Below are 13,856 nucleotides of genomic sequence, written 5' to 3'. Positions count from 1 at the left end.
AGACCTTCGCAAATGGTTTGGAGTAACATCAACGGAATTATTCCATGATGGTGGCCAAGGTCCGGAACGGATAGGGCACTTTAAGAAGAAGCAAGACCTCTACTGAACAAACTAGTTAACCAAATTTTAAATGTACCTTCTAGCTCTGTTACTTCAGAGAGGTTGTTTTCTAGTGAGAGCCGTATTGTGGAAGAGCCGACGTACTAATACTAATAATAGTTTTACTAAAAAAAGTTATTTTAAGAGGTTTTACGTTATTTAATTATCTAATGACATATTATAATATTTCAATAATTTGCAATATTTTTTATCTAATTATAACTATGTTTAACGAATATTGATAATTATTATTAAGTATAATTATTTAGGTCAAAATTTAGGTATTTATTGCTTCAAAAATTAACTGTTCCATACCAGATTGCATCAGTATTTCATTAAAAATGCAGTTGATCTTTTGCTTATGTTTAATCGGATCGATTAATGTGGCCCTAGGCAAAAAGTTACGTAAGTTTGAACGATATTTGATACACTTATCATATAATTGCTAAAAAATCATCTTCACATAATCCTTTTTGTCATCTTTGTGCACATTTCCTTAATAATATCTACCCTTAGTACTTTTTTAATGTTTTCGTCTAGTGTTTGTAATTTTTGTATATATTATATATTATTTTGCCGATCATCAGCGGTATGGATATAAATAAAAACCCTGAAAACCGACACATCAAATAAAAGTCTAATACAGCCCATCCAGATAGATACATGGAAAGATCATTACGCAAGGGAACTGAATGAAGACAGAGATATTTATAATACTGACTCACCTCAACGAATACGAGTACAAGGTGAATATGTAAACATGGAAGAAGAACAAATACAACAAGCGCTTAAATTGATGAAGAATAACAAAGCATCCGGGCCGGAGAACATACCAGCAGAACTTCTAAAAAACGGAACACCAAAACCAGTAAGCTATCTTAAAGTGCTATTCACAAGATACTTAAATAGGGAAGAAATCCCGAATAGTTGGAAAGAAGCATGGATTACTCCAATTCACAAAAAAGGTCCAAAAGATATTTGCGGAAACTACAGATGTATCTCTGTCACCAGTACCTTTAGCAGGCTGTTTGGTAAAATCTTAAAAAACATGATTGAGAAAGAATACGAACCTCATGAAATTGAACAGCAAGCAGGATTTAGAGCTGGAAGATCTTGCGTAGACCACATATTTACCCTAACACAAATGAATGAAAAGAAAGTTGCAAGAAACCAGGAAATACATATTTTATTTGTGGATCTCACAAAAGCATATGACACGATTCCTGTGAGAAAGCTGTTTCAGTCTCATGAACGATCTTCATTAAATAGCACGATCATCGCCGCAGTCAAACAATTATACAATAAAGCATCATTAAAAATCAAACTAAACAACACCTTATCAGAAGAATTTCCAGTAACAAAAAGCTTACGACAGGGATGCTGCCTCTCTCCAATACTATTTAATATCTATTTAAATAAAGCACTAAAACACTGGAGAAGATCATGTTCAGGAATGGGGATCCAACTTGACGACGATACAACATTATACACTCTACATTTTGCGGACGACCAAGTACTAGTGGCAGCAGACAAGGAAGATTTAGAATTCATGACGAGACGGTTGTTTAAAACATATGAAGAATGGGGCCTCTCTGTAAATAGAAACAAAACGCAATACTTATGCATCGGGAATGAAGTAGAAGATCTAATGGTCAACGAACATGAAACAATCAAGAACTGTGAGGAATATATATATTTGGGAACAACAATCAACAAGAGTGGGCGCACCGAAAAAGAGATAGAGCATAGAATCGTGAAAGGAAAAAGGGTGATAGGATGCCTAAACCCGATGCTATGGTCAAAAGAACTATCAAATCAAAGAAAGCATATCCTCTTTTATCCATCTTTAAAAGTATAGTGCTCTATGGATGCGAAACATGGCAACTTACTAAATCCCTTGAGCGACGCCTACTTGCATTGGAAATGGACTTCTGGAGAAGATCAGCTAGAAAATCAAGGCTTGATAGAATACAAAATGACCATATCAGAAATATAATGGGAGTCAAGTCAACCATCATTGACGAAATTCAAAGGAGACAACTGATCTGGTATGGTCATGTGAAAAGAATGGACGACGACAGGCTGCTAAACCAAATTTTAAAATGGACGCCAAGGGAAAGAAGGAAGAGAGGAAGGCCAAAACAATCCTGGCTGGGCGGCATTCAGAAGGCAATGTCGGAAAGAAACCTTCACCCTGGCGAATGGAATGACCGACGTAGCTGGAAACTGGGAACCGGAAGGCGGAGAACGCTATAAAAAAACCGGGATAAAATATATATATATATATATATATATATATATTTATATATATATATATATATATAAATATATATATATATATATATATATATATTTATATATATATATATATATATATATATATATATATATATTTATATATATATATATATATATATATATATATATATATATATATATATATATATATATATATATATATATATATATATATATATTAAGGGATATATTAAGGGATTCTACAGTATTAACTGCCTTCTCTCGCTCAACCGTTTCCACCTCTCTCTGTTGTCCCATTCTCCATCGTTTAGGCTTCTCTTACTCATGGCGTCGTCTACTTCGTTCCTCCAGGATTTTCGGGGTCGACCTCTTTTCTCCTTCCTATGGGGCTCCATTCGGTTATTCTCTTTATCCATCTGCTGTCGCTAGTTCTTCTTACGTGTCCATACCACTTTAGTCTTTTTTGTTCTATATATGTTAGTATGTCTGTTTCTATTGATGTTCTTTGCTTTATTTCGTCATTACTTCTCCTATCCATTTTTGTTACTCTGCAGCATTTTCGCAGGCATTCCATCTCTGTTGCTACTATCTTACTGCTGTTTTTCTTGTTTATGATCCAATTTTCAGTCCCATATGTCATAATACTTCGCACTAATGTTTTATAAATCTGTGATTTTGTCTTCATATTTAGGTGTCTATCCCACCATACCGAGTTAAGTTGTCGGATTGCTGTTCTTGTTTGTTCTAAGCTTTGTATAATTTCTTCCTCTGTTGTTGCCTTTTTCGTGATTATAAACCCCAAGTATTTGAATTTATTCTTTCCTTTGATTGTTACGTTGTCATCAATCTGTAGATCTTCTATGTCTTCTTCACTTGTAGATAGGTACTCTGTTTTCACGAGGTTAATATCTAGGCCAGCCTTGGTATACTCTTCTTGTAGTTTCTTTATCATGTAGCTGAGATTGTCTTGGTCTTGTGCAATCACTGCTTGATCGTCTGCAAAGCTTAAAGTATATAGGTATTCCTTCCGTACCGGTACTCCCATGCCTTCGCATTTCTTTTCCATGTAGTCAAGGCTTTCTCTAAGTATATTTTGAATAGGGTTGGAGATGTGGAACAACCCTGCAGGAACCCTTTTGTTGTGGTGAAGTCTCCTATGATTCTTATTCCCATTTTAATGGACACTTTATTTTCTTTATACAGAGCTTTTGTAGCTTCTATGAGTTCCGTCTGTATTTCTAATTTGTACATTGCCTCCCATAGTTCTGACTTTAGTACAGAGTCATACGCCTTTCTCAGGTCCACAAATGCCAAATGTATATCTCTATTTTTTGCTTTTTTCTTTTCCAACAGTCGTTTCAGCGTGTATGAGGCCTTCCTGAACCTCCCCGATTTTGCCTTTTATCGCTTGCTCTATCTTTTCTCGCAGTATCTTCCCATATAATCTTCCTATTGATGATATTACGCTTATTCCTCTGTAGTTTTCACATCGTTTTCTATCTCCTTTCTTAAATATAGATGTCATATATGCCTCCGTCCGTAATTTTTGTGTTTGTACTTAATTGTTCTGTACTTTTAATTTGTCTTCTTATATCCTCATTTTTGACTCTCTGCCACGCGTTGCTGTGGCTTGGTTATTATACGACTGATGTGTTCAATTTATTTAACAGAGTTAAGTAAATATCATGAAATCTACACCTAAGAGCTGTCAGAGGTTAGCGCCAAAAAAATTAAATTTATGATATTAGCCATTAAACATAAGCCACCAAAAAATTTTGATTTTTAAGTTTATATATAAAATTTGCCAACTTTTTTATGAATTAAGTTCCATAAAGGAAGGATGAAAAGTTTGATTTTTATTCCAAATAATTAAGTATATGATTCTAAATTATACCTATTAATCAACATTCAATTCCACGCTAATTAATGCGCAATATTTTTTGTTAATTTGTATTTTGCTAATATAAATTAATTTGACGTTTTAATATTACGTGAGCATGCAACACATAATTGACTATGTGATAAAAATAGATTCTTTAAATCCAAGCCACAAACGGACATTGTCTGGCCTTGAGATTTATTAATGGTCGTCACAAATTCTAATCGAATAGGGGATTGAAGCTTTTTGAATGATATTGTGGTATATGAGGGTATATACGTGGTATATTGGGATACGTGCAACAGGACAATTTCTATTAATAACTATTTAAATGGGAATAAGCCACAATTAAAGGTTAAAATACCTTTATTGACGTTTCAATTTCCACTTCGGAAATCGTTCTATTTTGAGAACGATTTCAGAAGTGGAAATTGAAACGTCAATAAAGGTATTTTAACCTTTAATTGTGGCTTCAGAACAATAGGACAATTTCTCTTTCAAATCTCCCAGTCCAAATGGTTGCTTCAATAATATTTCCGATGATACTTTTAATGACCAAACGTTGCATATTTTGGGTGAGTTCTAATTGATTAATCAGAATAATTGATGAACTAATTTTCAACTGAGGATTGTGTGGTGGCATCCCTGGTATATCCAGAGAATTTAAAAACTCTGTTGGATAATGTACGGCTTCGTCTTACCAGAAAATCTTATCTTATCAAAACCAAAATCTCTAAGCCAGATTGAATTTTTTAGTTCCGGAGTCGGTTCATCGCGTTGTTTGAAAAATTGAACTATGCCAGATAGGACATCATTAAAACGTTTCAGCACCCGTCCTCTACTTAACCATCGGACTTCAGAGTGAAGGAGTAGGTCCCCGTATTGACAGTCAACTTCATCGGCCAAGGTTCTGAATAATCTTCTTTGTAACGCTTGAGCTCTAATATTGTTCACAATTTTTACCACCAGTTTCATAACGTTGTTTAGTTTCAGGAAATTTCCACATAATGCTTGCTGATGGATAATGCATGACTTGAATGGCGTGCCCTCCAATTTAAAAACTGGCAGGACCCTGGGCTACCTGGCCTTTCGGCATACGCCCGTTAGTGAAACCTCTGCCCCTACGAGTCCGACACCAAAGTGAAGGTGCCACGGGGCGCGTACCAAAGACGTCCCGTGGGTCCCCCCGTGGGGGTACCCCGTAGGGTTACCACGACACGTCTAGCACACGCAACCCGCGGGGGCTCCACCTTCCCCGTAGTACCTGTGTTGTGAGTACCTTGCCTACCCGTTACTCCCACACTACGGGCGGGTAGGTTCGGCAGGCGGAGGAATTTCCACCTCACACGTAGACAGGTCGCCGCCGAGGATCTCTCCTCTACCACTCTTGGATCTCCCGGTGGGTACGTGCCGGGGCACCTACACCGCTCCTGACCGCCGTCAGGCGCGGTGTGTCCACACCCCTCCTGACCAAGGTCAGGAGAGGTATTTACGGGCCCAGCTCGTTCAACCTCACCAGGCTCTTTTGGAATGGGAGTAGAGTGGTCCCACGAGTAGTCTCGTCTCGGATACTAGGAATGTAGACCGGTGACCGTGTCGCCGAAGCGACCGTGTGCGTTTCTACCAACCCGACACCTCAAACGACGGCTCTCCACCTCCCTATTCCTACCCATTAGTCGCCTCTTACGACAGGCAGGGCTTTCTGACCCCGGTCGTATTCTTTATCTCCGCGAGCCGGACGGAGTGATGGATAATGCAGTGGTAACAGAGAAATTGCGGAAAAGTTTCATCTTTACGACATAACGCCACCAAACCCTTATCACAACCCACCATAGCTGGAGCGCCATCGGTTGTCAAGCCTACCATTTTCGATATTGGAATTTTCTCGGAAGAAATAATATTTTTTAAACGAGAAAACAACTCCTGTCCAGTAGTGTGTCCTTTCAGTGGAATGAACTTCAAAAGATCTTCTTTAATCGTAAAATCACTAAAAACCATCCTGACGAACACGGCCATCTGGGCAGTGTCAACGACATCTGTTGATTCATCCAGTTGAAGTGAAAAATAAACACAGTTATCCAAGTCAGTTCTTAACTGTAAAAAATATCATTGCTCATTACTTCTACACGTCCCATCACTGTATTAGCAGAAAGTTGCATAGATTTTATAGCTGAAACTATCTCGTCTTTATTTCTAAAGTTGGCAAATAACGAATCAGCAGCTTCTAAAAACGCCTGTTTTATCATTTCCCCGTCTTCATAAGGTTTCTTTTTGTGCAATCATCTGGGACACATGGTACGATGCTTCAGTTGCAGCCTTATTTTTGTCGACTGTTCTTAAAAATATTGATTGTTGTCCAATTAACTATTTTTTTAACTGTTTCAGTTTCTCCTTTCTGGCGGCAGAATGTAGTGGGAATGATTTTTCAAAATTAGAATGTACAGTTTTATGATGTCTCTCAATATTTCCTTTTTTAGCAACGGAGACCGAAGTATTACATAACAAACACTTCTGTAAAAAAGTATTGTTCTTCCCATTTCGAATGAAAGTGGTATGTCTTTACCTTCTTAGAACTGCTTGCCATAATATTATTTTTGTTGTTCTCTACTAACCCAACTGCTGGACGTTGGTTACGCGTTCAGTTTTAAACTAAGCGCAATGTCGCCGCGCCGTGCGTATTTATCCCGTTCAAAGCAATCCAGATCGTTCTCGAACACTAACGCGCTGGTCCGGCTGGTCGGTTCTATAAATAGCCGATTCTAGCTTGACGGCGTCAGGGGCAGATCGCTCACCGTAACGTTGCCGCTGTTTATGTTTAATATTATGACAATTAGATTTTTTTGTGGAATTTTCGGGAGCTTCTCTGATTTTTGCAGTTTGTATTTTTCAAATTAAAATCGTTGTGAGAGCTACCAAAATTGCCTCCGCGAGCTACCGGTAGCTCGCGATCGACAGGTTGGCGACCACTGGTCTATATTCTTTGTACAGATAACAGTAATGAGTAAAGCCAGTTATTTCTCGTAATTTGTTCACAACTAATAGTTGGTATTTTTCGCTAATTTATTTACAGTCAAAATATTGCATTCTTTCTTCATTATTATTTCTAAATTCATTTAACCAGCGACCTCTAAGTTTTACACAAAACATTCATTTAGAACCAACGAAGCCTTTGTTGCTTACTTTCGCAGCTATTGTTTCCATTTATAAGAAAACTAATCGTCTCACAATACCGTTAAACACAAAATCACATCACTAGTTTTCTACCGATCATCAATGTTTCTACTATATTTTTTACTAAGTATGGAAATTAAGGTGTTAAGAATAGTTTTTATTAATTAGGGGAAATGTGACTATGATGGACCCCTTAAGGAAAAAGCTCCATAATAATTTTTATTATTTACTTAGCAGGCTTTAAATATGACCACATAACGTCTTTTTATTTGTATAATATGCAAATGTATCAAATTTTGATAAAAATTAAGATGACAAAAGTTATTCATAGTTTACTAAAATTATGTTAAGGGTCCATGATGGGCATATATGCGCTCATGATGGACCCTTTGATACGCCCGTGATGGACCCGTTGCATTTTGTATAAAATAAGTAAATACCAAATTATTTTATTACACCAAAAGATATTCTAAACGATAAATAATATTACAAATAGGTATTGCGTCTTATTTTTTTTTTTGTTTCTTTTTCTGCAATTTTTTGTTTTATATTATCAATTTCTGGCGTTGAATTTTTTTTTTTTTTTTTTTTTTTTATTTTATTTTTATGGCTTCGGCTGTTTGCCATACAGCCAGTTACATAATCTTTTAATCTCATTAGGTACAGTAAAAAGTTTTTGAGTTATTTGCAATCGAATAGACTAAAATAGATAAATTTACAACATTTAACAAAAAGAAGAGAAAAAATATAAATAATACATACACATATATATCCATAAACATATACAATTAACATGGGTCACTCGTTTCACGTCCAGGGGACCATCAGGACATTATAATATATAACATACACAGAACTAGGCCACGGTAAATAGGATTAAACATATAAATTAGAGAAAACAAAGGTAAAAAGTAAAAACCAATTTTTTTTTTTTTTTTTTAACTAAAGAAAAATATTACATTTGGTCAAAAAATCGATTATGCAATCGTAAATTAATCTATTTTGAGTCGCTAGGGCAGATAAAACGTTAAACGGAGATTTACCGGTAATACGAACTATATTATTATATAATAAGGTGGATTCCAAATTATATTTGGCACAACCAAAAATTACATGATCTAGGTCACCTTCTACTCCACATTCCACACAGTTTTTACTCTCGATCACATGAATCCTTGCAAGATGAGCAGGAAAACAAGCATGTCCAAATTTAAGCCTAGATATGGTTGTTATATAACGCCTTGGGACATTATAAGTTCTGTGCCAATGTGCAACAGGGACAGTTGTGTGTAAAGAAGTGTATCTATTTGGGTTGGTAAAACAAAACTCAGACCATAGGTCACTCCATTTATATTTTAAAACTGCCTTGCGTGAAGCAACCAAATCAGAAATACTGGGTAGAAATTCTGTGGTATCCACTGAATAAATACTTAATTTGGCTAGTTGGTCCACATGTTCATTATGTTTAATTCCACTGTGTGCTTTGGCCCATATAAATATCACATTTTTTTTATTTTCCTTAAAGTGTTTAACTAATTTTTTAATTAATATTATGTAGGGATTGGAGTATGTGGTTGGAACAAAAGGTTGGTTAATGGCTGTGAGAACTGACATGGAATCTGAAACAATAATAACGGAGGAATCTCTGTTAGAAACAAAAAGTAGGGCTTGATATATGGCAATTGCTTCCGCACTAAATATGGAAATATTTGCTTTTAATTTGAACATTTTTTCTACCTTCTCCATGGGGATGTAAAAGGCACATCCTGTACCGTTTTCTGATTTGGAGGCATCCGTGTAGATAGTACTGTAGTAATCCCAATTGGATAAGATGCTTGTTATTATGTTGTTATTTGCTCTTCCAGTGTTAACATAATTTGGTTTAATAAATTTAACGCTATAAAAAAGAGCTTCAAAATCATTTATATCTGTGTGTGATTTTAAATTAATAGCTTCATCAGCACAAACTGTGTTTTCTCTAAGAGCTTCACATAGGGTTGGAGAATTTTTCTTAATCCAATATTTATTCGTTAAATCATAATTGTTTAAATTTGTTAATTCGGTATAAAGGAAAGTGTTCTGGTGTTTAATTTTCAGTAAAAATTTTTCGGCCAAGAAATGTCTTCTAAGAGAAATTGGAGGCTCACGTGCTTCAACATAAAGGGGCTCAATAGGAGTTGTCTTCATGGCACCAATACAGATACGCAAACACTGGTTTATAAATATGTTTAATTTGTTTAGTAAGTTCTTGCTGGCAGATCCATATAACCAACATCCATAATCTATGATAGAGCGAATGTAAGTTCTATAAAAAAGTAAGGAAGTCTGAACATCTGTTCCCCACCAAGTTTTAGTTGTCATTTTCAGAAAGTTTAGGCCTTTTTCACATCTATTTAACATATATTCTATGTGAAATTTCCATGTGAGCTTGTGATCCAGTATAATGCCCAAATATTTAATTACCTTTTTAAAAGGAATTTCTCGCTGTTTTACTATAAATGTTTCGATATTGGGAATATTATGTCTACTGAAAATGGTCACTGCTGATTTTGTGGCCGACAGCTGAAGGTGATTTTCTTCCAACCATATTTCTACAACGTTGTAGGTATCCATTAAAAATCCAAAAGCTTCATCTCTCTTCTTTGTTTCACAGTAAATGCAGAAGTCATCTGCATATTGGATGATCTTAAAAGGATATTTTTCCAACTTTAATTTATGTAGGTCAGCTGTGTATAAATTGAAAAGAAAAGGACTTAAGACAGCTCCTTGTGGAATTCCTGTGAAAACATATCTTGGGCCTAATAAATGGTTGTTAAAATCCCTGACATAAACATGTCTTTCTGAATATAATCCGATAATAGCATACACTATTGCCTTAGGAATGTTAAAATCAATAATCATTTTTTTACTCAAAATATTTAAGTTTAAGGTGTCATATGCTTTCTCAATATCAATAAAAATTGTTGGAAGAAAGTTATTTCTAGAGAAATTATTTTGAATATTTGTTACTAAGGTTGTAAGTGCATCTAGCGTACCCACTCCTCTTTTGTATGCAAATTGACAGGGCGTAAGCAGGTCTTTTTTATGTAGCCACCATTCCAGCCTATGTTTTATCATACGTTCGAAAGTTTTTTGCACACATGATAGCAGAGAAATTGGTCTATAAGAATGGGCCAAGTTAGGGTCTTTACCTTGTTTAGGAATCGGTGTGATTATAATTTTCCTAAAATCTTCAATGCACTCACCTGCAAGCATCTCATCAAAAATTTGTAGAAGAAAACTTTTTGCTATAATTGGTAGGTTCTCTAACATCGGATACTTTATTTGATCAAAACCCGGGGCAGTACTTTTTTTATTTCTTAAAGCATAATTTAGTTCATTAATGTGAAAATTATTTGCCAAAAAATGTTTTTTATCTAAGATCGTATGTTCGATATTTACAGTGAAAGGAACAGTCTGGGGAGCTACATGATTAAAAAACTCATCTATTAAATCATCATTATGTGGCTTACCAATGTTTATTGTTTTACGATTCATTTTTTTTGCTTGTTTCCATATCATGCTAGTTGGAGTATTTTTGTTGAGATTGGAACACCATTCAATCCAACTTTTTTTAGCTTTTTCTTTTAATGTTCGTTTAGTAAGTGCCATGCATTTTTGGTATGCAAGAAAATTATCTTTTGTGGGGTTTTCTTTGTATACTTTCAGTACATGTTTCCTTTCAGAAATTATGTTGTCACATTCTGCATCCCACCAAGGTGAAGGTGTTCGATTTTTACACTTAAACGGTCTGTATTCTTTTAAAGTTCTTTGTGCCGCATTATTTATACAATTGATTAAGAATGCATATTTTTCTTTGGTGGTTGGATATTCTGCATCAGTAAAGTTATAAAAGTAGTCTTCCACAAACTCTTTATATTGTTCCCAATTAGCTCCTTTTAGGTTCCATCTATATCGCGGAATTGTGATGTCCTGCGGAATTTGCTGCATTGCAAGAGTTATTTTTATCATAAAATGATTCGATCCAAGTGTGTCAGAGTAAACTGCCCAATCTATATCACTAGCTACGTCCGAGGAGCAAAAGGTAACATCTATCATAGAATCATTGCATCCTGGCCGGGTAATACACGTGGGTTCGCCAGTATTCATAACTACAAAATCACAATTATTGCTTGCTTCAATGAGTTGTTTACCAATAGAATCGTTTTTATGGGATCCCCAAGTAGCATGATGCGCGTTAAAATCCCCACCAATAATACATGGAGTTGAAAACTGCGAAAAAATATTTACCCAATCAGTTGTGTTGGTTTTAATATCCGGTGACCTATAAACGGAAATTATACTTAAAGTTTTATTGTTGAATTTGATATTAATACCACAAACAAGAAGATCGACATTAAAATTGGAAACTATGCTTAATTCTAGGTGTGAAATCGACTTTTTGACCAAAATGCAAATTCCTGAAAAACCATCTTGTCTATCTTTACGAATTACATTATAACCTACGAAACTATATACTTTTTTGGGTTTAAACCATGTTTCACTTATTATTGCTACATCAATATTATTATTTACAAGATAATGCATTAGACTATTTTTATTCGAAACAGCAGAACGTGCATTCCACTGACAAATATTTAATGTCTTTGGTAATGGAGTGAAGGTTACTTTTTACATGTGTCCTCCAACACTTTATTTATTCCTGTTTGAATTAAATCATTATTCAAATTTTTGATATCTTCAATGGTATGAATACCTTTTAAAAATTCAACTATAAAATCTGCAATTGACTTTACAATGTTTTTGTTATTTAAATTTTGATAATTTGGTGGATTATTATTTCGAGGCAGTGGTTGATTAGGGCCAAACTGAAACGGAAACATCGGTTGTGGAGGAGGAGTGTCATTAGAAATTCGACGTTTTTTATTGCTATGGCCGGTAGGACTTCGTGTAGGATGGGTGGGCAAAACGTAATTGCTATTATTCTTAAAATTTGAGTGTAAAAGGGAGTTAGAATTTCCAGACTTAGATTCAATCGCTGGTAAAGGCGGAAAATTGGAGTTGGATAAAATAGAAAAACTATTGTTTACAGATATACCAGAATAAGACATTTCACAATATTCTTTTGCCTCAATAAAGGAAATATTTTGTTCAACCATAACATTCTTAATTTTACGTTGTTTTTCATAATGAGGACATTTTCTTGAAATAGAAACGTGGTCATTTGTTTTACAATATAAACAGCGAATTTCTGAATCGTGACAAACATGATTTTCAGCTTTTACATTACTACACTTAATACATAACTCTTCAATATTTTTACATTGCCTAGAAATGTGACCATAGCGTAGACATCTGAAGCACTGTGTAACTCTGCTAAAAAACCGCTCCACCGAAAAATATACACTATTTATTGAAATATAACTAGGTAAAGTGTTCCCTTCAAAAGTTACAATAATGGTTTTTTTGGGGACATACTGTATATCACCATCCTTTTCTATTCTACGATGTGTACGTTTAACATCAACTACCGTTGAAGGAGATTTTATGTTATCTAAAATATATTTCGTATCGAATTGAGTATCAATATCTTTTATCAAACCCTTAATTTCTAATAAATGATTTGGTATAAACGCTACAAGATCATTTTCTGATAAAAGAGGATTGTTTACTAAAGCATTGGCATCAGAACATGTTTTTAGACTAACTTTTATTCTATTTTTTCCAACAGATCTAATTTGGTTAATATTGTTAACATTTAGTTTTTTGTGTAAGATATCTCCCACAAATAAGGGATGAAGACGGCCGGCATTTTCAATATTTTTTCGTTCGATAAAAACACAAATATTACTCAAATTATACTTATCTCCATTTCTTAGATTAAAAACTTTAGGTGTTTTATTTTGTTTATAAATATCCTTTTCTTTATCACTAATGACCTGACGACTGGTTTCAGCTGTTGTCTCAGAACTTAAAGTGGTATCCATGTCTTGTACGGGGACCGATAAATAATTTTCTGATTCCGCATCACTTTTAGAGTTATTTGCACTTATTGTCTGGTTAATAGTTACACCTAACGGCGTCTTTCTTTTTAAAGCTTCCCCCATTTAGGGGGGAGCTATTTACACTCCGTACACGTTAACCACCGTACCACTCCGTTGGCTACCTGAATGGGAATCTTGAATACTTATTAATTGTAATATAACTATTAAATACTGTTTAATATACACACAATTATTAAAAACTAATAGGAGAACTTTTAATTATCAAGTTTAACTTTGACAGTTATTTGACGTATGAATATGGCGTTGAATTTAAATATCCTATTTTGCCACGTTTTCTAACCTTTTCTGAGTTACTTCAGATACTCCAGCTAAAGGAGGAGGACAAATATCTTCGACCGAGATGTTTAGGACTGACGATGATGTTGATTTCTGATCAGTGATTT

The 13,856-nt window shown here is 34.8% G+C and overlaps 1 protein-coding gene across 1 annotated transcript in view; it reads left to right on the top strand.

Moving 5' to 3' along the window:
* The first annotated feature begins 391 nt into the window (after positions 1-391).
* The window catches only part of LOC140436084 (uncharacterized), a 59,587-nt gene continuing 46,122 nt past the window's right edge, over positions 392-13,856 (top strand). The window contains exon 1 of the mRNA XM_072524792.1: positions 392-504. Coding sequence (XP_072380893.1) covers positions 441-504 — 64 coding nt within the window. The 5' untranslated portion in view covers positions 392-440. The remainder of the gene's footprint in view (positions 505-13,856) is intronic.

This window comes from Diabrotica undecimpunctata, chromosome 3 (genome assembly GCF_040954645.1).
Source record: "Diabrotica undecimpunctata isolate CICGRU chromosome 3, icDiaUnde3, whole genome shotgun sequence".
NCBI lineage: Eukaryota > Metazoa > Arthropoda > Insecta > Coleoptera > Chrysomelidae > Diabrotica > Diabrotica undecimpunctata.
This window is presented reverse-complemented; position numbering and strand designations above follow the sequence as displayed.